At 42.1% G+C, this 26,354-nt stretch overlaps 1 protein-coding gene across 1 annotated transcript in view; it reads right to left on the reverse strand.

Moving 5' to 3' along the window:
• COL23A1 (collagen type XXIII alpha 1 chain) overlaps positions 1-26,354 on the reverse strand; it is a 327,340-nt gene that overhangs the window by 12,887 nt on the left and 288,099 nt on the right. The window contains exons 8-27 of the mRNA XM_026659403.2: positions 24,525-24,596; positions 22,231-22,347; positions 21,220-21,255; positions 18,477-18,503; positions 17,998-18,024; positions 15,691-15,735; positions 14,692-14,754; positions 13,689-13,733; positions 13,039-13,116; positions 11,137-11,160; positions 9,722-9,775; positions 8,632-8,676; positions 8,187-8,267; positions 6,504-6,566; positions 5,177-5,218; positions 4,129-4,155; positions 3,377-3,448; positions 3,212-3,265; positions 1,580-1,606; positions 1,002-1,055 (exon numbers count right to left, since the gene is read on the reverse strand). Coding sequence (XP_026515188.1) covers positions 1,002-1,055; positions 1,580-1,606; positions 3,212-3,265; positions 3,377-3,448; positions 4,129-4,155; positions 5,177-5,218; positions 6,504-6,566; positions 8,187-8,267; positions 8,632-8,676; positions 9,722-9,775; positions 11,137-11,160; positions 13,039-13,116; positions 13,689-13,733; positions 14,692-14,754; positions 15,691-15,735; positions 17,998-18,024; positions 18,477-18,503; positions 21,220-21,255; positions 22,231-22,347; positions 24,525-24,596 — 1,053 coding nt within the window. The remainder of the gene's footprint in view (positions 1-1,001; positions 1,056-1,579; positions 1,607-3,211; positions 3,266-3,376; positions 3,449-4,128; positions 4,156-5,176; positions 5,219-6,503; positions 6,567-8,186; positions 8,268-8,631; positions 8,677-9,721; positions 9,776-11,136; positions 11,161-13,038; positions 13,117-13,688; positions 13,734-14,691; positions 14,755-15,690; positions 15,736-17,997; positions 18,025-18,476; positions 18,504-21,219; positions 21,256-22,230; positions 22,348-24,524; positions 24,597-26,354) is intronic.

Consider the following 26,354-nt stretch of genomic DNA (forward strand, 5'->3'; position numbering starts at 1 on the left):
AATTTTAAAAACTTGAAATCCTCCATGAAATGGAATTACCATTCTTCACCCAGCTCTACCTCAATGTAGGTACACTGCTTTGACATAAAGAGGGACTCACACCAGTGAGATGCTGGAGTAAACCACACCAGTGTAGGCCTTGCTTAACATTGATGCAGTGCACATTTCTCTATTGTGGACACGGGCCCTGTAGTACTAACAGGTTAGAAATGTTTAGTCAATTCCCATTCACCTTAGTCAGTGAAACCTGCAAGATAATATTTATACTTTTAACAACTGTCCTTACCTGGGTTACAAGTACACCTCTACCTCGATATAACGCTGTCCTCGGGAGCCAAAAAATCGTACCGCGTTATAGGTGAAACTGCGTTATATCGAACTTGCTTTGATCCGCCGGAGTGCGCAGCCCCGCGCCCCCGGAGCACTGCTTTACCGCGTTATATCCAAATTCGTGTTATATCGGGGTAGAGGTGTACCTTGGATCTGTACATTAGAAAGAGTTTTAAAGCATCTATGGACAGAACCTGAGACACTGACTCAATTTTCACTGAGTCTTTGCTTGTGCAAGATACCACTGAAGTCAGAACTTTAGGATCGGATCCCTAATTGACGTTTTTCACCACTGATGAGGTTTCATTTTTTTTTTTTTTTTAAACACTTCTGGCAGTTTGGTCAGTAAAATAAAAATTGATTAGACTACGTCCTCTTCATTCTTTGGTTCTCATGCTCTAGGGCACAGGGCTGCAATGTTTGTGTTGCAGCGACTGCAGGAGACATTATTATTGAGGTGAAAACATTTCTATTAAATATTTTATATACAATGTACAGGGTTTTTGTGTGTATGTACATATAGATGCACACAAAAAATTTCATGGATAATCTTTGGGCAAACTTCTTCTCCTATTTACATTGTTTTAACCTTGTTGGCTTAAAAGGGTTGCCATGACTGTGTGGACAGAATCTGGCCCTTTGTGACCAGGAAAGATATAAAATATACTGACCTTCTCTCCCCTTTCACTTTTATCTCCTTTTTCACCTCGTAGACCTGGGAAACCCTATAAAGAGAATTTTAAATATGAGAAAGGTATTTGTAAGTTTAGTTCCAAACAACTCCATCAAATGCATGCTAGCTCACAAGGTCAATTAGAAAGAAACCACATATTTTGCACACATCAGTGGCTGATTTCTTTGGGGGAAAGCTAATGGGTTAATATACCTTCATGGTATCATATCCCCTGGACAAGGATTTTGATTTTGTTAGTCTGATATATTCTTAATGAAGCTGAAATTCCTCATCCATCCACTAGGTAGCATTCAATCAAACTGTGGGACAGTTACATCTATGGGGCATGAAGTGGAGTGGTCTAATGGCTGTACTGCAATAAGTGCGTTACAGTAAATCCACTTCTCATCCACCAGATCACTCCTCTGGGCACAGCAGACTTAATTGAAAATGAGAGATAAAGTGTTTGCTATATTTCCTATATGGAAAATAAGTATTTTTAAAATTAAATCACCACCCATTTTAATGTTTGATGTTCGCAGATGCCACAATTAAAATAACGTAACAAATACTTACATCTAATCCTGGTTCCCCTGGCTTGCCCTGGGGTTATAAAAAAAATAAAGAAGAAGAAAAGATGTCATGTTAAGTGTTTCTTATGTTATATGTAAACTTAGAACTATTTGGCAAAATAACTAAGTGAACTCTGTGTCTTGTAGTTTTGTTGGGACTCAATATAAATGTACATAACTAATGTTTAAGCAAACAACGGCTGGAGAGAGTTAAAGGGAAAGTATTTTTTGCAGCTCTCATATGCAAATGATTTGGTATTGTTGTTGACAATAATTCTCCTTAAGGCAGGTGCATGTTACCTGGAAACATGGGGAATGTGGACAAGCTAAACTGTATCATTTAGAATCTTCTGTGTTTGACAAAAGTAGGTCAGAATTGTCCCTGGTGTAACTCTATTGACTTCCAATTGATAGGAAGTGATAGAGAGAGAGAATAACAGCTGGCTAGATCCAGATAATAAGGGACGGGATCACAGAATGCAGTAGTACATGCATATTAGATTTCTGGAAAGCAAATTTTGAGGAATTAAGAAATCTAGCGAGAAAGGTGTAATGGGAGAAAGCATTAATATCTATTCACATGGAAGGTGACTGGAGAATCTTAAAGACACTGTAATTACAGCACAGCTGACTACAGACTACTTTGAAAAAGAAGAAATCCAGCAAACTAATCTCTTTGGATTTATACCAGGGATGAATTTGGTTCAGTAAGTCTATGATTGTCTTTATCTTTTTAAATATATTAATGCCCTGGAGAACATGGCAATCTCAGAAGACTCAGATGCTATCATTTGTGTCATACACATCTACTAGGAGAATAAAAAATGTGTGTGCAAAAGGAAAACTGGAGGGAGGTAAAGGGCCTTATGCTGCATTCTGCTGCTCAGAAATACATTTGGCTTTCTTTTCTGTCTTATGGATAAGCTCCGTAGATGCAGCCCTGCTTAGCCTATAAAGCTCTCTCATCAGATACCTATTCGCTAGTGATTTAAGTCCTCTCTGAATATATGTACTATGACATTTATTTAACAGGGCTAACAGGAACCCCGTGATTGCTGAGGACTCTATGGCTGATAGTCTACTTGTCAGCAAAAATGGATTTTTTTTATCATTAAAATGACAATATAGCCTATAATTAGGGTATATTTGGTTCAGCTTGAGAGTTAGATCTTTAGGAATTCTCTTCACTCCATTAGCTAACTGGCTTAGGAGATGGATGCCAAAGCAGACTGCAGAGTGGATTTCAAATTTATTTTATATTTTTGCCTCAAAGTAAAAATGTCTCAAAGCAGGTGTATGCCCCTTAAGGACTGAATTCATTTGATTTTGAAGTACTCATAATCCAACAATTCCATGGGTACCTAGGACTTCCTTTGTGTCACCATGCTGTATGCTGTAGCCACTCTGAACGTCAAAGAAATAGCAGGAATAGAACTCAGATCCTGCTGCTCCCAAAACACAGGCCTCTGCTACTTGAATTAAAGGAGCACCTGTTAGCGGTTAACAGTATAGTGCCTTTGACCCACAGTTTTGCAATTCTGATTATACCCAGTAGAGGGAAGGTTTGCATATACACTAGCCAGTTCATTATAATTACAATATATTTTCATCTTCGCTTTCCCTGCTGAATTATTACCTTCTCCCCTTTGGTGCCTGGTAAGCCAATAAGTCCCGGGGGACCAGCAGGACCCTAAAAAGAAAAGCGATCTATCAGAAGGATTTGGAAAACTGCTACTAAACCTTTTTTTGTAGCAAAAAATGCAAGCTAGCAGATTTCCCACATACAAACCAAGCTACTCACAGGTGGCCCAGTGTCACCAGTTGCCCCTTTCTCACCATGGTCACCTTTTTCTCCCTTTACGCCATCCAAGCCCTGCATGAAAAGATAGTGACAATTACCAAGGGGAAGCAGTGTACATAAGAGCATTGGACTGGGTAGGTTATAAATACCCTGGGCTCAATTCTTCTCTCATATACTTTGGTGAAACTGCCATTGAAGCCCAGAGGAATTGTGCCAATGTGACTGAGGACAGGTCAGGACTAATGTAAAAGAGAACTGCATTATCTAGGATCAGAATTACAGTACTTGGAGAAGGAAAAGGCCAGTTAGTACATCAACTCCATTTCATGCAAAAGCACAACTGTCAATACCTCTGATCTATCTGAAGTTTATCTTCCTGCCTCCCTGTAAACATATAATACTTTGCATTTATATGTACAGTTGAACAGTAAGTTTTCTTGAATACATCACATGAGAAATGTTTGGAACTAAAAGTTTAAACGGATGGGTTAGGAAACAGTTTACATCACACGTTCTGTGCAAACAGAATCACAAAGAGGATTCAAGTTCAGAAGTCCATTTGGAGGACATATTGCTGATACAATATGGGCCTAATTTTCAAAAATGTTGAGCCCCCACAACTACAACTGAAGTCAATGAATGCTTTTGATGCTCAGCAATTCTAAAACCCAGCCCCTATGTTGTGTTCTCTCTCAGTCATGCACCAGCAGCCTGGGAGTATTGTGTGACAAACACTTAATGTACTGACTCACCTTGGGACCTGGGATTCCTTGAGGACCCTGGAGGGAAGACAACGGTGTATTTGAAAAAAACAGATTTTTAAGTCAATTAAATATAATCAAATACAATTCCCCAATCATTTTTTGTGTTAGACCCACAGATCTGTCTTTGGCAGTGATGTATTATAATTATTTAATCTCAAACGCTTCTTCTCAAGATGGATGTAAGTTTTTTGTCTCTCCTAGACCAACTCAATAGGAATGAAAAATCATTTCTTGCATAATGTACAAAATCCTTTGAAATTAACCTTGGATAAAGAAGGCTACAGAAGGCTTTCCGAAGAGGGAAAATTATAAAGCATTCTGCTGCTTAGCGTGCACCCCAACATTAATATCCTTTTGAATCCAAGTGAACTGGAAAAGACCTTCGGGATCCCTTCTCCTGAAGCTATAGGTGCTATCTTAATTAAACTGTATCAGAAGTGCTCCCTTATTCAGTGCCTCAGAATAGTTCCCAAGACATGCTGCCTCCTCCTCCGACCTACAAATGTGCTCAGTACGTTGACTAGTCTGTAATCTTCTGGCACATCTCAAGGCTCTGTTTTGTCCTACGTTTGCCACCTCCCAGACATCTTAGAGGTCTCTGTTGCATAAGCTCAGGGGGTGTCAATTCTGCAATGGCAAAATTCCCTTGACTTCAGTAGGACCAGAATCCAGCCTAATTTGTACAAGTGTATATGCTGATGGCAGTTCTTGCCATTTCTATTCCTAAAATGCCGGGGCATGCACTGTTATCAACTGCAAATACAGTTACACAAGTGCTCAAGTACATTCCTGATTCAGGGCCTGAAACACAGCATTCAGACCTTTCTAGAGAAAACTTTACAGAACACAAGAAATAGTCTCAAGCTAGTTTGGAAACCACATTATGGCCTGTTAGTCCCTAATTCTTCAGACTGCTCAATGAAGTCTAAGGTGCGTAGGATAGCAGACAATGGAGCACCTCCTTCTTTAATAAATTTAATGTGTTAATGAATTTTCAGACATTCTCTACTGTAAGTGCCGTTCGTCATAAACTTACCATAGGGCCTGGCAATCCAGGGGGTCCTGGTTCTGGTATTATCTGAAAATAGGAATTTCATTATGTATTAAAGTGGGTTGGTAGCATGTACTGGATTGTGCCATATTAACACATAAATAGTGTGGTCATTGATTATTGTTTAACCAGTTTTAGTTAATAACACCTGGATTCACAAAGGGACTTGTCAAGGAGGAGAAGAATGACACCTGCTGGACCAATATGACAGCTGAATTATGGGATATTCTGAGATGGGTGCCCCTCAAGCTCTCCTATTGAAGTTGTTCCACCATAATTAAATATTGATTGGGCCAGAGAAAGTGAGAATGACTCTACGGCCTAGTGGTTAGGGCATTCACTTGCAAGGTGGCATTTCCCTACTCTAACCTCTTCTCCTCAATCAGGCAGGGGTGGGAAACTTGAACTGGTGGTCTACCCTATCCACCGGGCTAAAGGAGATAAGGGATGTCTTCCCTCCCTCTCTCATAGTATGTAGAGCTAGGTGGCCTCTGAGCACGCCTACCTGACGGGGCCCTGCAGGCAAGTTAGGTGTAAAGTGCCTATCGTCCCCCTGTGCGGGGATCACGCTGGTGCCTAGAGGGAGGCAGTAGTGCAAATGCTCAGAGGTAGGCACCAAGGGACCTTATACTGTAAAAGTTTAGGTGCTGAGTGAGTTTAGGTGCTTACAAGGTGAGGCAGCAGCCAACCTGGATCATAGTGGTGTCTAAAAACAGGACTTGGGCATCTAAGTACCTTTGTGGATCCAGCCCTAAACATCTGAAGAACTTATTCAAACTCAATGCATTTTCTAGTCACAAAATACAAGTGCCTGAAATGTGATTTCTCTAATTTTCTTAGGAATCTATCCCCTTTCATGCAGACCTGAGAAGAATGGCTTCCTATTTCATTAAAACAAATAATCTCAGTTCTGGTGTCATTAATAAAAAAGCTTTAATTGAAACCAACTTTAAAAAATAATTTAAAATGAGCAAACAAAATATATATGTAAATACTGTAAAATCGCAATAAAGTCACAAGGGTGTTTTTCAGAATAGGACATAATTACCACATCGCTGCTCAACACTTCCATGATCAATGTACAATCTAAGGCTAAAAAGAACATTAACTTTGCAGAGCTATCCACAGATGCATCGCAACACTACACTCTGTGAGGAAGAATTGTGCATCAGTTCTAGTTGAAAATGCAGTGTTTTGCTCATCACCATTACCGCTACATGTACCTAAAGGACTAAAAATATAACTGCAGCCTATGCACACGCCGACTTCTTTTAATATTGATAGTATCAACAACACTGTGATAATGTCTTACATGATTGTTCTGCAAACACGGGGATCCGGTTTCTCCTTTCTCTCCTTTTGGCCCATCGATTCCCTAAATGGTAAAAACATAATGCTGAGTTTACACATCCAAGGCTTCCAAAAAGGCTATAAGAAGAGAGAAAAATATATTTTTCTCACCTTATCCTGAAGTCTTTATTCAAGCAAAATTCTTATTCGCTTCAGTGGGACTGTTACATGAGTGAAAGGTGTTTTGCCGAAATAAGGTTTTTAACATGGGCTCCCTACTGAGAAAGCTACTGTTTCCATTGTCTTGCTGAAGCTCAGATCCTGCATGTTGTGTTCTGCCTGAGCAGACCCTCCCTGTCATCACTGAGCTGCACTGATTTTCACCCACACGGGGCAGCTTGCACCATTGGCTCCTTAATATTTATGGCTCCGATTCAGCAAAGCAGTTAAGCACATGCTTAACTCTAAGCCCCAAAAAGGGCTGGAAGGGACTTCAAGAAGTCATCGAATCCAGGTCCCTGGGCCGAGGCAGGACCAAATAAACTTAGACTATCCCTGACAGGTGTTTGTCTAACCTCTTCTTAAAATCCTCCAATGACGGGGATTTCACAAATCCCCTTGGAAGCTTCCAGAGCTTAACTACCTTTATAGCTAGAAAGTTTTTCCTAATATCTAACCAAAATCTCCCTTGCTGCAGATTAAGTCCATCACTTCTTGTCCTACCTTCAGTGGACACAGAGAACAATTGATCCCCATCTTCTTTATAACAGCCCTAAAAATATTTGAAGACTATCATGTCTCCCCTCAGACTTTTTTTCTCAAGACTAAACAGGCCCAGTTTTTTAAACCTTTTCTCATAGGCCAGGTTTTTTAAAAACTTTTATTGTTTTTGTTGCTCTCTTCTGGACTCTCTCTTTCCTAAAAAGTGTGGTACCCAGAACTTGACACGTGCCTAAGTCCCAATGACTTCAAATGGCAGTTAAGCACATAATTTTAAGTGTTTTGCACGGGTCTATGAGAACTATGTTGTTTGGGGACCTGAGAATGTGTTTCTGCAACTTCCACCAAAAACCTCTCTAGACATCACAAATAGCTCCTTAATAAATCAACACAGTTCTGTCCCCTCAAGTGAGTTTGCTTCACATTTTCCAAGAGCTAGTGCATTTTTCAACTTACATTACAGTACTGATGGAAAACAGGTTGAAGAACAAGGTACCTTTCGTGACAGCGCTACTCAAGATACAAAACACATAGGTGGAGAAAGAAGAACATGGGGAGAAAGCCTAGCATAAGTTTGTACAATAATAATCGTATCTTACTGTATTGATGGTGGTATTACTGCTGAAGAAACAATACTGGTGGTGAACATGCAGCTCACTCCTCATGCCCTTTGCTAAAAATGTACCTCTTCTTATTCAGTTAATCACCTTTGTTTTCCATCAGTGAATCATTTCATGTATTCTAAAAATGACTTTAGCTAAGCAATGCCATTTGCAAATATTTCTTCAGCTCCTTGAGAGTTCTGACAGATCATAGCATTAATATTACTGTTAACAAGGAGAACTAAGCTTATGAGTTAACAGTAATATTGATTTGAGAGCGATATAATTTAAACTAACAAAGCATCTAGATATATAACACACATCTATGGAAACAACATGCTGGAGGCAATAAGCCCCATGTATATATTGACAGACAGACATACCGGTAGGCCAGACAAGCCCATCTCTCCGATCTCTCCTTTTTGTCCCATTATCCCAGGATTTCCTGGGTCTCCTTTAGATCCCTGCAGGTCACAGATCAGAGCTTTATTAGGAGAAAGGTAGATCTGTATCTATAGATACAGCTCTATCTATCTAAATATTAAAGAGCAACAGATACCTCCCTCTTCTCCATATTACTACTTCTTCAGTACACATCAAAACATCCCTTAATATTAAACACTGTAAATACTGATTTTGCAGTGCAGTAGAATTTAATTTAGTGGCTGAAGAGAATGCAGAAATTTAAGATTTACTAAAGAATTTGAGAGAATGTTTCATGAGCTACACAAAACTAATTCAACTTGTGTGGGATCTGAACAGCATCCTGGAAACTGCTAACTGCCCTACCAGAACAGTTATAACTTTATAAAACCATACATCTGGTACCTTTTCTCCATCAACTCCAGGTGTACCAGGCAATCCAAGCTCCCCCTAAAGCAGTACAAACGAATAAAGGTATAACATCAGGTGAAACCAGAAAATAATTTCACAAAAGAACTGGATGTAAAAGTAAATTCTCTTTTTGTACTGAGTCTGACGGCCATCAGCTCATGAGCAGCCTGAGGTAGAAAATGGCATCTTTTTATTTCAAGAGAAGTGCCAGGTTTCATTAGTCAAGTAGAATTTGGATTGAACTGACGGGCAGAGAGATACATTATTCTGAACCAATCTAAATATCATTTCCTAGTAAGATACTTTTGTGCATATTTGTTATAAGAAATTATAACGGATTGACTATTATTTATTGCCTACTGATCTTGACCCTGAATGAGGGTGACCATTTCACAAAGAGTGGCTGGTACTGGTGCTGGTACTGTACAATACTAAATATGTGTATGTGAAACACTAAGACATGCTAGGTGTGAGAACATGGCTTCTGATAGGAGAAAACAAGATAAAACCTAGAATTTAGGACTATCAATAGCCAAGCACAGTGCATGCTCACAAGCATTTTCTTTATCAATAGGTGTAATGCAGACTTCACTGAGTTCAATGGCAAAACTCCCATTGACTTCAGTGGGGCCTGAATTTCACCCCAATGTATACAGGAATGTGTATGGGCTCACTTCCAAGTACAGTATAACACATTCATTCAGACAAGGCCAGCAGAAGAGTGTTGGTCCAGTGATGGAGTGAAAAAAAACAAATATACTTTTGCATCTAGGTAACAGGCTTCTGTTGTTCAGAGAGGAGGGGAATTTAGAATGCTCTCTTTCCTGCAGACAAACTCATGAGTTAAAATACCCAGGTTCAGTCCTTTCCTGCCTCCCACCCCTTTGTGATTTGGGAGACATTTCTCCAGTCTTGCTCTAAGATGTCATCACAAGGGGACACATCCCGCCATAGTTCCGCATGGAGAACTCCCATTGATTTCGATAGGAGGTTTGCATGAGGATCGATGTCAGAATGTGGTGAGGGGGCACTGTATACGCTGCATGTCATGAAATACTTTCTGTATAACAGAGGTCAATCCAACCTTTGGTCCTGGAGCTCCTTGAGGGCCTGGTGGCCCTTGGGGACCTGGTGGGCCCTGAAAACACAGCAAAGAAAGATGGCATAAATAGAACTGTCTTGAATATCATTACTAATCCAGCACACGTTCACTTCACTCTGGAGATCAGCCATGAGCGCAGCTTCTCATATTGGCTACGTCTACACTTGGAGCCAGGGGTGTGATTCCCAGCTTGAGCTCATCATGCTGGCATGCTAAAAATGGTACCATACTTGAGGTAGCATGGGCAGCAGCAAACAGTGGCACAGACTAGCCTCCCTGAGTGTGTACCCACAGTATATCCACACAAGCTGGGAATCACCACCACACACACACTCCAAGTGTAGACGTAGCCATAGATTTATAGTAAATATTTTTCTAAATTATCATAGCATAAATGTCCATGACAAGATCAGCTAATATTAAACAGACAAGGCTGTTTCCCACAACACAGGAAATGTTAACTCAAAAAAGACTGTGTCCAATCTGGTGTAGAGGGCCGTGCTAGCACTGAAATACACGTGCTTAAAAGGCACACATTTCTAGATATAAGTAGTTCTGGTCCAAAATCTGCCTTGTTGCCTGTGGGATCTTACTTTTTCCATCCCCTCATTACTGGCCAACCTTATGCTGGAAACACATCCGAGAGGAATGGTGTCTACCAATTCAGATGGACAGTAGACTAGATAGGCAAAATTCCCTCATCTATGGCTCAACGTGACCATGATGTTTGAAATCAACCAGCCAATTCAACTCAACTCTACTGGTAGGTGAAACACGAATTCCATTATGCCACATATGACATGATTAAAAAGAAGTAGAAACAGAAAAGTGTACATGAATACTAACAGCAGGAAAACGTGCTAAAAGTTTGCAAGCTCATGTAAACTATTCTTCTCACCAGAGACCCTTGCAAACCAGGAGTTTGAAAACCCTTTGATGGGGATATATTTTGTCATTTATAAGGGATCCCTAAATGGCACCACATCAGACATCTACCCCTTCAGCTTGAAAACCAACCAGCAACATGTTGCATTATTCTGAGCTCCTAGTCCCCATTGTTGTACTTCACAAACAAAACAGTTTTTAAGAGGCCTGTTCACTCAGAAGCCATGAGTGGGTAAATAGGAGAAATGGCTGAGATCCCAGCGAATAAGCAGAAGAACGGTAAAGGCAAGGTCAGTGACAATTTAATAATTTACCCCTGAGCATTTCAACATGCAGCACACACAAAACTCAACCGTCTCAGAGACTGTGGGTCATTTTGTTAGTAAACTGAAACTCCAAATGTTTGGTGGAAACTTTCCAATGATCTCAGTCCACAAATTCCATTCACAACGCCACATGCTGTGCTATTCTGTCCAAGCAACCCATGCAGACATCTGGCATACAGTAATTACCATCACTTTATGTTTCCCTGCAGCCTGTTATAAAACAATTAAAATGGTTTTCAAATGTGTCTGTAATTAAATATTTATTCTACTCAGCTTCTTTAATCTTTGCTAAATGGCAGCATTAAACATGGTCTCACTCCTTTTCTTGTATAGCAAGTACAGGCTACACAACGGGGGCATAATTTTCCTTTACACGAACTTCAGGAAATTTTCCTTCTGAATTCATTGTCTTATTGTTTTCATTTTATAGAACTGACAGAGACAAAGGGGCAAATGGTGCCCTCCTTTACATGTATGATCTCACTATAGTCATGGGCACAGACCAGATTTGGCTCAAGCCACTTATGTGTCATTTACTGAACAAACTACTTCAATCGTCTCCAGCGGGGGGGCTGTGCAAAATGTTTGCTGCAAATCCTGAGACTCACCTGATTCAAGGTTTTGTGGTGACTCAAACTTGATTTACATTTGCACATTTTTCAGGGCTTCTGGGTCATGTTTTGTCACTGCACCCAGTCCTTCCACTCCCAATCAGCACCAGGCTGGGGCCTGCAATCCCTCTGTACTCTCAGCTCCAGTATCTTCTGTGGCTGGATGACTACTCCGCCTACAGTCTCTGCTTGGTTGGGGTAAGAACACCTGATTGGGGACTAAGGGAAGCAAACCAAACAGGTCTTCTAGGGACAAACGTGCCCACTTCCCTCTGCATTTCCTCTCCACCCTGCAGCAGTTGAGCAGGAAAACCTCTTGTTCCTACTGTTGTGGCTGCTTTAGCCTGGAGCCTTAGCTAATACTTAGTCTAATTGGTCTAGATAATACTTAGTCCTGCCATGAGTGCAGGGGACTGGACTAGATGACCTCTCGAGGTCCCGTCCAGTCCTAGGATTCTTCGATACCACAGGCTACACCTGCATGCTTGACAGGGAACAGAATGGCATCTGACCTCAAACCCGCTCACAGTGACTCAATGTGTTCATGCACCTTAGCCCATATTGTAAACATTAGCAAATCAGGCTGAGGTAGTCTGTGCTGCTTCTGTACATCCATCTAACCAAGCCCTCTCTAGTGCACACATCAGCATGGTGTCTGAACACTGCAAACTCCTAGGAACTCACCTGATGCCCTCTGTCCTCTCACTCAGCCCTCCTGCCAGGCCACCCTTGTTCCTTAAATGTCCTCCTGGGTCAGGAGGAAGCATTGGCCTATCGGCTCCCCATTTCTTCCTAGAGACTGGGTGACCTCTCCATCATTTCCCCACATCTCTGGGGGCACTGTGTGGTTGTTCCTACAAAGCAGTGCCTTGGGTGTGGCTATATGGTTTCGGCAACTATGTCCACTGTTTAGGCCCCTGCTCCCCTCTTCTATCTTCTGGAGGGTGTGATGACTCCCCCACTTCCAGTAGAGCAATGAAAACAAGGAAAACACTTCTGCTCCTACTGCTAGCCAGCTCTACTCTGTTGGGATTCTAAGAAGCCTCATAATCCTTAGCACAGGTATTCCCTAGCAATACACACTAGCAGTTATGGAGCATCTCGGCTTTTCGGTCTCTTTCCCAGCAGCCATGCTAACGATTATGGGGCTTCTCTCAGGCCCAGATCTATGGTGATCAGTGGGGAAGGAGTAGCTTGAGGAAAGAGAGGGTCCTGTGTGGACAATGTGAGGTTCAACCTTCCTAATTATCTTGCAATTCCTGCTCATCAATCTGTAAGTTCCCGATCACTGCATCAACCAAACTCTGCAGGGTGAACTAACTTCCCCACGCTACTCTAGCATATGTTTCAAGATCAGCTCTCTCACAGATTCACTGGATTTCAATTGGTGCAGTAATCTCAGCTGGTTAATTCAATTCCAATTAAGAACAGGAGCACACAACAAATTATCATCATCATCATCTTATTGCAGAGGTACCTTGAGTGCATCCAGGATTCTGCCATCATAGTCAATTATTACAGTATCTCCCTGTTCGCCCTTCAGGCCAGGTGGACCCTGGAGACAAAGGCAAATTGCAAACTTTGTGATAACAACGGTGGTGTTAGCCCCTGAAAAGTGGGCAGCATGAAAACAACAGCTAGAACAGGGTTAAGTACTATTTTGGCCCCTAGATACTTTTGTATTTGTCTCCATATAAATATTACACATGCAATCGATACAAGAATGTAGCTATACAGAGCAAATTCTGAAAGGACCTGGAAGTATACATTGAGTGACAGGCAGAATGTAATAACCTAAGCTGGAATTTGACTGGTACAGCCTCATTCTTATGAAAAAAAGTCATGGGATCTTTCAGTGACAGCAAGCGGTCAGCACCTCTCTGAGGTCAATAGTAAAACTGGATGCAACTTAACTGACTTCACGGGAGCTATCTGCATTAATTTGGCTCAATATCTATACGGTGATTTATTTTAATATGATCCATCTTCGTTATTATTCTTATACAGTACTGAACCCTTCAACTATACAGCAACAGATGACAGACAGAGTTGGATGGAGGAAACTGACCCATGTTAAGGAGAATACAAGAATCTAAATTAGTGAGGCAAAAACAAACACTCATATACCCTTGGTCCAATGGGTCCATCTCCTCCTCTCTCACCAGGATCACCCTGAAAATGAACATCACATTTATTAGTCAGAAATAATAAAGAAAGTCAGAAGTATTATGAAAAAAGTCATTTACTGCATGACAGTCAAATACTTATTTTAGGTAAAAGTATAGTCTCAATAAGAAACTCCAACTGGTCACGGACAAATGGATTTTAGATATTTAGAAGCATAGGCCTTGCTAAAATAACCTTAAAATAATCTAGCTGGCAACAAAAGAACCCAGCCTGATCAGATATAAGACAGCAAAACCATTTATACAGATTTGACCTCCCACTTAATATATTTACAAGTCACAAAGTGATGCCGTTTCAATAGCTAAGCATTTAAACCTGAAAGTAAAAGTTCCTAATAGAGTGATACCAGCTTGAAGCAGAAGCACCAGCAAGCACAAACCAGCACGGCTGCTATGGATTTAGAAGTAGAATGGCCAAGAGTGGTCTCCCAGTTTTGAATAGTTTCATGCATGACAGGAGCATGACTGCTCTGAGCATAAACATACTTGGATGCAGATGCCATTAAAGCAAAAGCAGCTGTTGAGGAACAGCTGATCGTGAAGGGCGGACCTGTTGTGTTGTCACTGCTCAATACAGCTAGGTCATGTTGGTGCATTTCTTTTCAGTTGTGAAGCAAAAGTAAAATTGTGAGACACACTAACACTAGCTATGTAGAATGGATATAGTCGTAACACACGCGATGCAGAGGACAGAACCTACAGATTTCTTGCAAGATAATGCAGCCAAAAATGTCAGAAAGTGGTGATTTTGGAACTCTATTCTCAGTCTCAACCCACCATGGAAAGGTAAAATGCTAGTGAAAGTTTACAGGCTATGTTTTGTTTTTTGCCATTTTAATGCAATTTTTAGAAAACAAATGTTTAAAACTCTTGTCAAACTGAAACCCACTGCCTCAATGCTGTTGTGACCAACTTCCAGCTTAATGAACCTGTCTTTTATTTACCTTTGATCCTGGCAATCCATCTAATCCTTTCTCTCCTTTGGGACCTGTGCTTCCTTGCTCTCCCTGAAAATAAGATAATTCACACTGAACTTTACCAGGTATGAACTTTGAAGCCAAAACATCTTAAGTCTAACTTGATAGGACAGAAAGCATTTTTCTTATGGTTACAGTCCTTTTGCCTTATCTTAAACTTCTACACAGATGCCGGAATTATCAAAGCTTTGCTTTTATTCTAAAATGTCTTCAAGTGCTGCCCGTGCCCAAAAGGGAATTTGAAAACTAAAATGAAGCTTTCGGGCTTTCAAACGCAGTAGTGGAGGACACGTTCACCAGCAAACCTTGTCCCAAAATGGCAGCTACCACAAACATGTAGGCCCTACAATGGGAGACTTCCATGGAACTGAGTCTGCTACACTTTTGAAGTGAAGTTATTATAAGGACCACACACATCCTGAATTTCCAGGTCTGGGAAATTCCCACTGGCTTTGCCTGATTCAGTTCTGCAAGATCAGGTTCTAAATGACAACTTGCAGTGTGTGTCTGCACCACAATCACAAGTGTCATTTAATTAATGTAATAATCTGAGTTCTGACTTACAGGGCTAGCCTGTGCTGAAGCTTGTGCTGCTGCAGCGTCACTGCTCAGGTACCCAAGCTAGCTAGATGAAGGTGCAGGCATGTCCCCCAAAGCTGCAAATACGCCCCTCGATGGCAGTGGAGACAAACCCTGTGTTATCATTTAGTTAGTGACTGTCAACACTTTCAAGTCAACAGATAACAAATGACAAGTGAAAATATTTGGTATTGGCATGAATACCCTAGGCGTATAGATTACACGTCTATTGTTCCTCTCTTTGTTCTTTTTAGTTTCAGATCAAAAGTGTCTGCTTATGGCTCTCTGTTTTAGGAGCAATCTGCATTGACTGTGATATCTGGCCAGCAACAGGTACCAGATGGTAAAAATAGCCACCAGGCAGACAGATATAGAGCTGAAATTTACCTTAGGCCCTTGAAGCCCTGGCTGTCCTGGGGTCCCATCATCACCCTGGTAAAATAAAAATATACATAGAGTGTCTATCAAACCGTGAAAATACACAGGGGTCAATAGGCCAGCCAATGTTACCATTGGGTAAGAGCTCAATTATACTTATCACCATAACTCTGATGCGCTCATGGGATAGGGCCAGATTTACAGGGTTTTTAGGCGCCAATTGGGATTTACATAAGAACCTACGCAGATTAAGTGCCTAACTCTGATTGGAAGTCAACAGGCCTTTGCAAATCTGGCTCATAATATACATGAAGATTCTGCCTGCATTTCGGAAATCGAATGCATTATATTCACTAAGAATTCTAACTGGTCAAAAAGGAGATTCACAGGTTTAGCTAGTCACTTGCTTTCATTGTTACATTTAAATTAAAGATTGTTCATGAGAATGACAGAGTTTAACCCTTATATATTGAAGATTCGGAGCCAAATTCTGCCAAGAAACACACAAGCCCTTGATTGCCTTAAGGGAAGTAAGGACGGAATAAGGCATGAGCCTTTTGGAGTTTTGGTTTCAGTTCTCTGGGAGGCATTGATGTAGAACAGTATATATAAAAACTGGATAGGCAGGATTGCTCATGCAAGGCTCCCTGGTCTTCAGTGGGCTACTCAGAGCAACCGTTTGTCCTCCTCGATGAAAGGCCAGTCTCCTGCAGAAGAGCAGACGTGTGTGTGTGAGCTGCTCTCCTTCTTGCCAGAGAGTATACTTTCTCCAAACACAGAGATTATGTCCAGTGGGCTCCGCTCCTCAGAGTACGGTGATGTCTGTTTGGTCAGTCCTACGAGAGATTCAGACTGACCAATGCTGGCCTGATGGAGAGCAGCAGTCTCAAAAATTCACCCATTTTATTTTCAATTAATTCAGCAAAAGGGCTCATACCTTCAGCCTTGTGTGGCATATTGGCTGTTTTATTCTTTTTTAGGGTTACCATACGTCTGTATTTTCCCAGACATGTCCGGCTTTTTAGTTCTTAAATCGCCATCTGGGAGGAATTTTTAAATATCTAAAAATGTCCGGGAAAATACAGACGTATGGTAACCCTAAGTCCAAAGTCCCGGGGCTAGCGGTGCTTCCTGGGGCAGCTCCCGGTGCCCGCCCACCGGCAGGAGCCTGCAGTGTGGGCGGCCCCTAGGCACAGAGGCGGAGGGGGTCTCCGTGTGCTGCACCGGCTCCTTCCTGCCCAATCACAGCTGCAGGGGCGGGGCTTGCAGGCGCTGGCAGCGGGCAGAGAGCCCTCCGCCCCTCCCCCCCAACCCGACCCGACCCTAGGAGCCAGAGGGACCTGCTGGATGTTTCCCGGGAGCCGCCCCAGGTAAGCACCACTGAGACTCCCCACCTTGTCCCCTGGCAGGTCCCTCTGGCTCTTAGGGTCAGGTCAGGTCAGGTCGGGGGGGTGCGGGGCGGAGGACTCTCTGTGCGCTGCCGGTGCCTGCAAGGCCTGCTCCGCAGCTCCGGCAGCTCCCATTGGTGCTTTCCCCAGCCAATGGGAGCCACGGAGCTCGCGCTTGTGGCGGGCACAGCACATGGAGACCCCTCGGCTGCCCCTGATCCTAGGAGCCAGAGGGACCTGCGGCAGGAGGGGTGAGTAGATGAGCGGAGGGGTGTGTGAAAAGGCCAGCGGCGGGCAGCGGGGGTTGAAGAGGTGAGCAGCAAGGGAGCCAGCAGCGGGTGGGCGGGCGGGGGTGAGGAGGCAAGAAGCGGCAAGCCAATGGCAGGCGGGGGTTCTCGGGGCGGGCATGGGGGTTTCTGACAGGGGAGTGAGCAGGTGAGTGGCAGGTGGTAGGAGGTGAACGGTGGGTGGGTGACTGAGGAGGGATGCAGGAAGCCAGCGGTGGGCCAGGGGGTGAGGAGGGATGTGGTGGCGGGGCAGAGTGGGACCCTGGGGCAGAGTGGGGGCGGAGCATGGTAGGAGCGGGGGTGGACTCTGGGCGGGGCCGACACCCCCATGGAGTGTCCTCTTTTTTGAATGTTCAAATATGGTAACCCTATTCTTTGTTGACGAGGCTAATGTAATTACTGCTTCTGGGCTGATCACCATAATGAAAAAGATGCTGATGGCACAACAATGTCTATTTCAAGGTCACAGAATTGCTATTCTTTAATTGAACATATGCTAGAAATCCTGAAGAATATAAAGTGTGAATCAGTGCAACCAACCATGACTAGAGCCTTGCTCAACCTTGTTTCTGCAAATGGCTCATTGTGTGTGATGAACATTTTTTTTTTTTTTTTTAAAGAAAGAAGAATCAGTATCTTACCTTTCTCCCTGGAAAACCAGGCTCACCCTTCAAAAACAAAAAACAAAGGAAGGGAAATAAGAGCGAGATACCATGAAATATAGTAATGAGTCATATTCATTTTTAAAATGATCAGTTGAAGTGGAAATTTTGTTCTGCTATTGATCTTCATTATCTTCTCCTGAAATGCCAAAAAATCCAGTGTGCCTACAGTATGCTAAAATTAAAAAAGCAAATTCCCCCCTCCTCATTCTAAATTTCATTGTTTTACTTCTCTTAACAATTAGCATACTTTCTGTCCAGAAGATGCAATAAAAAATTAACTTTTCAGTTTCCAGATAATGGCCAATTTGATTCCCTGGAATTCTTAGATGCAATTGATGAAGAGGAGATTACATCAAACTGAAAAAATGTGTGCAACCCTGCTCAGGCACATAGAGGCATTTTGAAGATTCTTGCCTTGTTAATATTAGAGGTATAATAAACTATTTACCACCTACCTTTAGTCCTGAAGGTCCCCTTACACCCTGTTGAAAGTAAAATTTATCAGTATATTTATTTGGAAATAAAAGCATAACAGGATTTAAAAATATATAGCTATAAATGTTTACAGCTCAGTAGAAAATGGCGAGGATGCCTATGTCTGTTTTCGGTTCTGTATGAACATTACTACAGACAAACATTCTCAGTATCAATGCACTTTACCCCACAAATAATAAAGAAAATGCTCTCTAAAGATTTATATTTTATGTATGAAAAATGTCCCATAAATTGTTTTGGAATCTGACTCAGTACCATAACTCCGGGCTAGACCTTCGCATAAAACAAATAATTGAAATGTTACAGGTGGACTTGTAGAGCTTGGTTATGTGGGCTATTTTATATATTCCATAGTGGGGCTCAAAAATATGGTCAATGGAGGATGTCCACAACATCAATGCTTTCCAAAAATCTGCTGGTGGGGAAGCAGGTGATTGGTTAGTAAAGCAGCATTAGAGTAGTTTGTAAATATAGCTGTTTATGAGATAATATAGACTAGATTCCAGGCGCTGGGGCGAATTCATCCCTGACATAAACAGGCACAACTCCCATGATCTATTTTCACATTGTGAGTCAGCAACACTAGTTATTTAGAGTGGGTTTCAGGATCTTAACGGACAGGTTTCCAAGAGGCTATCCTATGCGAGGAAGGGGAAAACGGTCCAAAGAGTGTTAGAACAACTGTACCTAGCTGGGAAGGAAGTCCCTTCACTCCATGGTTTGAGAAGATGAATTTAGAGCTGTTTGAGTCATTGTACCAGGTGGAAATGAACTACCGTCACCACAGAATCATAGAAATGTTGGGCTGAAAGGGTCCTCAGGAGGTTATCTAGTCCAGCCCTCTGCTCTGAGGCAGGACCAAGTAAACCTAGACCATCCTTGACAGGTGTTTGTCTAACCTGTTCTTAACCCCCCCCCCATTATAGGGATTCCACAACGTCCCTTGGAAGCCTATTCCAAAGTTAAATTACTCTTATAGTTAGAAAGCTTTTCTGAATATCTAGACTAAATCTCCTTTGCTACAGATTAAGCCAGTTATTTCTTGTCCTACCTTCAGTGGACATGGAGAACAATTGATCCCCACTCTCTTTATAACAGCCCTTAATGTATTTGAAGTGTTATCAGGTCCCCCCCTCAGTCTTCTTTTCTCAAGACAAAACACGCCCAGTTTAAAAAAAAAGTCTTCAGGTTTTTTAAACCTTTTATCAATTTTGTTGCTCTCCTCTCGACTATCTCCAATTTGTCCACATCTTTCCCAAAGTGTGGTGCCTAGAATTGGACACAGTGCTCCAACTGAGGTCTCACCAGTGCCAAGTAGAGCAGGACAATTACTTCCCATGTCTTACATACAACACTCCTGTTAACACACCTCAGAATGATATTAGCCTTTTTCACAACTGCATTCCATTTTTGACTCAATTTGTGATTCACTAAACTCCCCCAGATCCTTTTCCACAGTACTACCACCTAGCTAATGTTTCCCCATTTTGTAGTTGCACACGACCTTACCCACTCCACTGTGGGTGATACCTATTCTAAACCAAACGTATCCAAGTAGATTCATCAAAGATCTTGCAGCACTCTCTAGGATGGTCCTCTGAGGCCATCTTTTCCTGTATCTCCAGGGGGCCCTCTCTCTCTTCCATATCTTCTTTTGTCTGTTGACAATAAATTCTTCACAGTCTTCACTGTGATTTCTCTGCTTTTTCTCCTGCTTCTACTTGGGATACCCAGCATAATTTTTTTCTATGGTTCTTTGCCCAACTTTCAGATGCTCCACTGCCTTGCTGAGTGATCTTGCTTGTTGTTGCATATGACAAAGTAGGTAGTCCACAGGTGTAAAATAAAATAAAAAACAAAACCTAATATTTTTTAATGCTGCAAAGGTGTAATACTTCATGGCCTTCCACATGGTTCAATGCTCAGAACTTTTTCTTCTCTCAACCTTCTTTTCTTGGTTTGAGGAAGGTGTAGGAAAACAAGTGAAAATAATCCACGTTTACCAACGGTGTCCCTTAAGAATTAACCCTCCCCTGAAAAATATAAACGTTGTCCTAGGGGAAGTGGGTGGCACCAATGAATCATCATCTGTCAGCCAGATTCTGTTCCCAAATTTCACAATTCGATCCTTGTGAAACTCATCTTGGCATCATAGCTGCAATGACGCCGGTAAGTAGCATTAATAACGTTTTCACCAATTAAAAAAAAAGCTCAGCGGAAATAAAAACTACCCCAAAATTCACAAAAGGCTTCCTTGACTAATTAGAATCCAAATTTTGGAAGTGTGGGACATCACAGAGGAGGCAGGGGTGTGGAAAGTGGGGGCAAAGGAGCTTTATGGAAGAGCTATAAGAAGAGAGACTCACCTCTTTTCTTTATGGTGATGCAGGGTCTTATGGTGCATCTGAGAGGGCTGAGGTATCAAGGCAGTATCTGATTGCTTCAGTTTCCTGTACAACTTTCTAAGCTCAACAATTGTCCATCTCTGGTCATGTGTAGCTTAGCATAATAGCGCTGTACTTTTTAATTAGCAAGCAATGGCACAAACAAAATCATTTGTTCTATGTGGTTATGGAGGGGAGTAAATAGGACACCCAAGCCAAAAACTACATGCACTTCTGAGCTAAGCAAACAGTCCACACTAGTGAAGCATAATTAATCTGTTAGTGCTGACACTAACACGGCAGGAAGAATACTACTAACCATCACTCCAGCTTCCCCCGGCTCTCCTTTTAAGCCCTGGGGGAAAGAAGTTAATCAAGTCAGTGAAGCTGATTACAGATATTTGCACCAAAACCCTTCATCCTCCAAAAAGTTAAAAAATAATTACCGAGAGGTTCATTGATTTTACATTCTGACTTTTTAAAAAAATGAATTACCAATGAGTTGGAGATTTGCAATGGGATGGGTGAAGGTTACTCATCAGGGAGGAAATAAACTTTGCTTTTTTATAAATTTTAAAAAATATTCTGACTTCTGATTTTCTGCTCAGAATACGACACAACCTCCTTCTCCCCGTACCTCCCATCTTTAGCCCACAACTTTTCCGGGATAATTACCATAATTTCACTTATTGTGAAGCTACCATTTCTCTAACAACCAGACAGTTTTAGAGAATTAAAGACATTTGTCAGGTTGCATCCAGAGGAATCATTAGAAGCAGCTCTGAGGCCACCGAGGGTGACTATTCTCCTCCAGTTGTGATAGGGAAAGAGAAACTCAAACTTTGTGGGCTAAATCCTGCCCTCTGCTAAAAGCCTAGCAGTGGTGAGCACTGCTAATAACCAGAGCCAGTGTGCTGGCACCATGCAGGATGGGCGATGTGGGCAGGCAGCCATGCTGCAGGGTAGGGTACACACTTTTGCCCTCTTTAACGAGAAACACACATCCCCTGCTAGCAAGTGCTGGAGACCCTGGGGCCTGGTCAGACACCCCAGCTGCCAGACCCGGCCTCCTGGCAGCCACAGTTTATTGACCTATGTCATAGCTCTCTTTCCTAATGATCTCAAGTGCTAGGTTAGAATCCTATCCTGATGCAGCATCACAAGGCGGGGAAAGGCTCCTTATATCCCCTTCCCCTACTAGTACCTCCACATGGCCCAGACAGGCATGGCCCTGTGCCAGATGGCTCCCAGATGAAGTACACTGTGGGCATTCTTAGAGAGCACCCATTCTGTTTTACAATGTGAATACTCTGTATTCTTCATTCCTTACAGGGAGGCCTTGTGGTCCCCTGGGGCCATCTTTTCCTGTATCTCCAGGGGGACCCCTTGCACCCGGTGGTCCTGGGGGACCCGGTGGGCCAGCAGCTCCATCTTGACCTTGATCACCCTGTAGGAAGTTCAGACAAACATTGTGATGTGAAAAAAGCCCAACACAAGTGCTGAATGCAAACTAACTACACTGAGTAGGAGAGAAACCAGCAGGGGGCATGCCAGGGGGATAGGTCTTTCTGATAGCACCACCAAAATTGTTTGAATGGCTTGTCCCATAGTGCTGGTTAAGATTTGAAGACAGCCAGTTATGGTGCGTGTGCGCACATGTGGGTGAGGAGAGCTCTTCCATGTGGATCATGGATCACAGCTCACCCTAGCTTTAATGCATGGTGACAATAAGGCAAATTTGACTGGAAGAATGGTCCCAAACACTGCATGGGGATACTGCATGATTTGGGTGAAATTACTGTAGGCTACTGAAAGGTTTTGTTTGGTTAAATAAGAGACAGCAGAGAGAACCTGTGAAAAGACTCAAATTCCTCCGAAGTCCGCAAGAGCACCATGGCATGCAGGGGTGTGTTTAATTAGAAGGCTACAGCTGTAGGTCAAAATTCTCTGTTCAGATCTGCCAAGCAGTTCTCATTTCTGCTATATGCACAAAGCTGATGGTTTCTGCACATATCCCAGAGAAGTTTGCCCCGTGGAGATTTATTGGCATGCAGGGTACCTTTTAGCTCTGCGGCTGACCAACTAAGTTAAATAATCGGGATCATGGCCAAGATTTTCAAAACTGGGTGTCTAATTTAGGCTCCATAGTTAGGCACCTGAATAACCTGATTTTCAGATGTGCTGAGTACTCAGCACCTCCCTTTGACCTGACCCATATTTTTCCAAAAACTATCCCAATGGACTTTAACATTGAATGTCCCAATCATGCAGTCCCTATTCAGACAAGACTCCCAATGGGCCATTAAGGTCTTTTTTTTCCATTTTTACTGATCCCTTATTCAGGGTTTTGACCCACACCTTCCAGCAGGAGTTTTGTCTGAGTAAGTTGTGCAGGACTTGGCCTCATACCAAATACGAACATAGAAAACACTAGTTAAACATTAATGCCTGAATATTAAATCACATACTTGATATCATGCCTACTTCAAGCACGGTTGTACTACCACCATTTAGTAGATAATAAAGGAATCAAAACATATTTAATGACATCCCTCTAGTACGGTGGTTCTCAACCTATTTGCCACTGTGGGCCGCATCCAATACTACCTCTATGGCCCTGAGGATGTCACATGAGCCGCAGCTCTGCGCTGATTGGGCCGCAAGCAGCCACAGGTTGAGAACCACTGCTCTAGTACAACTGAAATGTAATGATATTAAAATGCTCCACTTGCACCATACTTTGCCAGTAGATAAAGAAAAGAAGAGTCTACGTCTCTACTTGCAATTTTAACACTAAAGAATTTAGTAGTGTACACTTGTTTCAGTTAAACAGCCAGAAAAGCTTGGTCAGAAGGTGGAGCACTCCTCATCTCAGAATGAATTTCACTACTAAGATTACCAGCTACTGATCCCCTGGTGAACTCCAATAGCCCAGCCTTTAGGATGCAAGCTGATTGTTCTGACATGTGGAGTTAACAGTAAAAATCCCCATGAAAAGACTGGATCATAACTCTTAACAGCATCTGGACAGGATACCAATCTGAACAACACAGGAACAGAATTGTGTTTAATATGGTCCACCCACAAATCAGGGACCAGGGTGGGATTTTCAGAAGTGTCTATGTGAATTGGGAGCACAAATCCTATTGCCATTCAATGTGATTCATTCTCCTAAATCACTCAGAGACTTGAAAATTCCACTGCAAATCCGGAAGACTCTACCCAATTTTGTCTCAGCCAGGAAATCTGCCATTGAATTTTGCCTAAGTAAAAATTCAAGTTAGGACTTGCGGATTTGGACTGATCTATTTCATTGTGCGATTACTACTATTATTCATATGGTACAAGTATAGCATATAGAACTATCCTTATCCCCTCCTCCCCCCATGACTCACACAAAGAGCCAGATCCTCAAGGCCTTAGTTTTCATTCCTTCCTTACATAGGCAGAACTCCCACTACGTTCACATGGAATTTTGGTTGAGTTAAAAACTGAGCAGGACTCTCAGGATTTGGCTCATCGTATTTATGACTTACAATGGCAATAAGGTGCTATTAGCTAATAAGGAAACATAATTCAGAAAGAAGCACAGCAAGCCAGAAGACGTAGATTCAACACATCTACCTTAAGGATTCGTCGGCTAAAGACATGCTGGTCATTAGAGAGAAATCCATGATTGAGGCGAGGAAAAACCATCTAGCCAGGTGAGTGAAACGTAGAGCGTGAAAGATCAAGAAGTCAAGACAAAGGTTACAGCATGGGAGTGATTTTTAAAAGGTTCAGTTAATATTATCTAACAAAGTAACTTCACCAAGGAATAAAGAAATGACACTGGAGGAAATAACCAAGAAAGAGAAATAGTGAGAGCTTTAAGGGCGTTGATTCAATTGGAGGCTTTGTCAGTAGCAAACACACACATGAGAGCGAAGTCTTTTCATTAGCTTAATGCAGAGGAGGGAATTCAGAGCTGGCAAGGTACAGAAGGTTCCCACATGTCAGAGTTTCACTATACAATAAATACATTATTCCAACAAGACACAATGGAAGATATAGCCCACTGGAAGATATCCCCCAATCTCAAGATAGCAAATATATTATATTTCCTCAGTAGATATAATGAATATTAATTCATTCATCTGCCCCCAACTCGCTAATAAATCTCACAAATTTAGTGGATGAAAAACAATCCAATCAAGCAAATGTCACCATTCATTGCTGCTTTTTTTAAGCTGGCATCTGTAGAGAAGTGCAAAAGACATTTAATTTCTGAAGAGACGAGGTGGGTGAGGTAATATCTTTTATTGGACCAACTACTGTTGGTGAAAGAGCCAAGTTTTGATTTTCACAGAAGTTGGTCCAATAAAAGATATTGCCTCACCCACCTTCTCTCTGATATCCTGGGCCAAACACAGCTAAAATAATGCTGCAAACATTTCATTTCTTAAGAGCGCTCTTTTTTTTAGATTAATGTGCATGAAACTTTAAGTCAAAATATCGTGAGCTGAACGTAGTTGTATATGACAGATTTGTGTTTTATCTTTCTATCGGCAATTTGAGTTTGGCGAGTACAGATCACCCAGTTTTCCCTTCTTGAGAGAAGAGCAAGGGATACTATTCCAACTTCCGTCTCAACTACAGACTGTGGGAACATTTTTGTCAGCTTAACCATGCAGCCTGTTGCTTGCCAGTGTCTGTTTCTATAATTTCCCAAGGTACCAGAGGGATATAACACACATTATCAATAACATCTTTCTTCAAGGAGCACTGACAATGCTGCGGACAAGTGCTGAACACTTAACTGAAGGTGGAAGTGCTCGGTTATTGGCAGCTGAGTGGGTATGAGACGGAGTTGCACAGTTCTTGACACCTTCATGACATGTCCAGATGATAAGTCCGGTCTCCTAAACTGCTAAGCCAATATGATGTCAATTAAGTTATCATCAATCAGGCTGTTATCTCCTGACAGGGAAGCGGCTTAGTAATTTTTGGCAAAGCTTACAACTTTTCCTTTAACTTTCCCTTAACCTGATGTCTTCCAATGACTCCCACTGTAGTATCTTTCACCGTGCTGCTAGGAAGTCTATTACTTGGGCCAGTCAGTAATGCATACACAAAAAGCATAACGTTTTTTCCTTCCCAAGAACAAAGCATGTCTCTCTGGCCACACACAACAAATCTCTACTGGCCTAAACATTCCCAAGTCCATCACTTGCTTAAATGTAAGTCACTTGTCTACACATGTGTATTGTCAGAGAAAATGAGATCATATGATGTGGGACAATCTATAAATCTAGAGTGGATAAAATGGGGGCTTGAGTAGAGAGAATAACCATACCTTTGGGAAATACAACTACATATTTAAGTGGTGAGTAATAAATTCCCTATGGTAATATCCGGCTGAGGCCAGTTCATCTCTCACAATATAATGCTGGGGTCCAACATGAGATGAATATC

This window comes from Terrapene carolina, unplaced genomic scaffold, assembly GCF_002925995.2.
Source record: "Terrapene carolina triunguis isolate 2854851 unplaced genomic scaffold, T_m_triunguis-2.0 Scaffold629, whole genome shotgun sequence".
NCBI lineage: Eukaryota > Metazoa > Chordata > Testudines > Emydidae > Terrapene > Terrapene triunguis.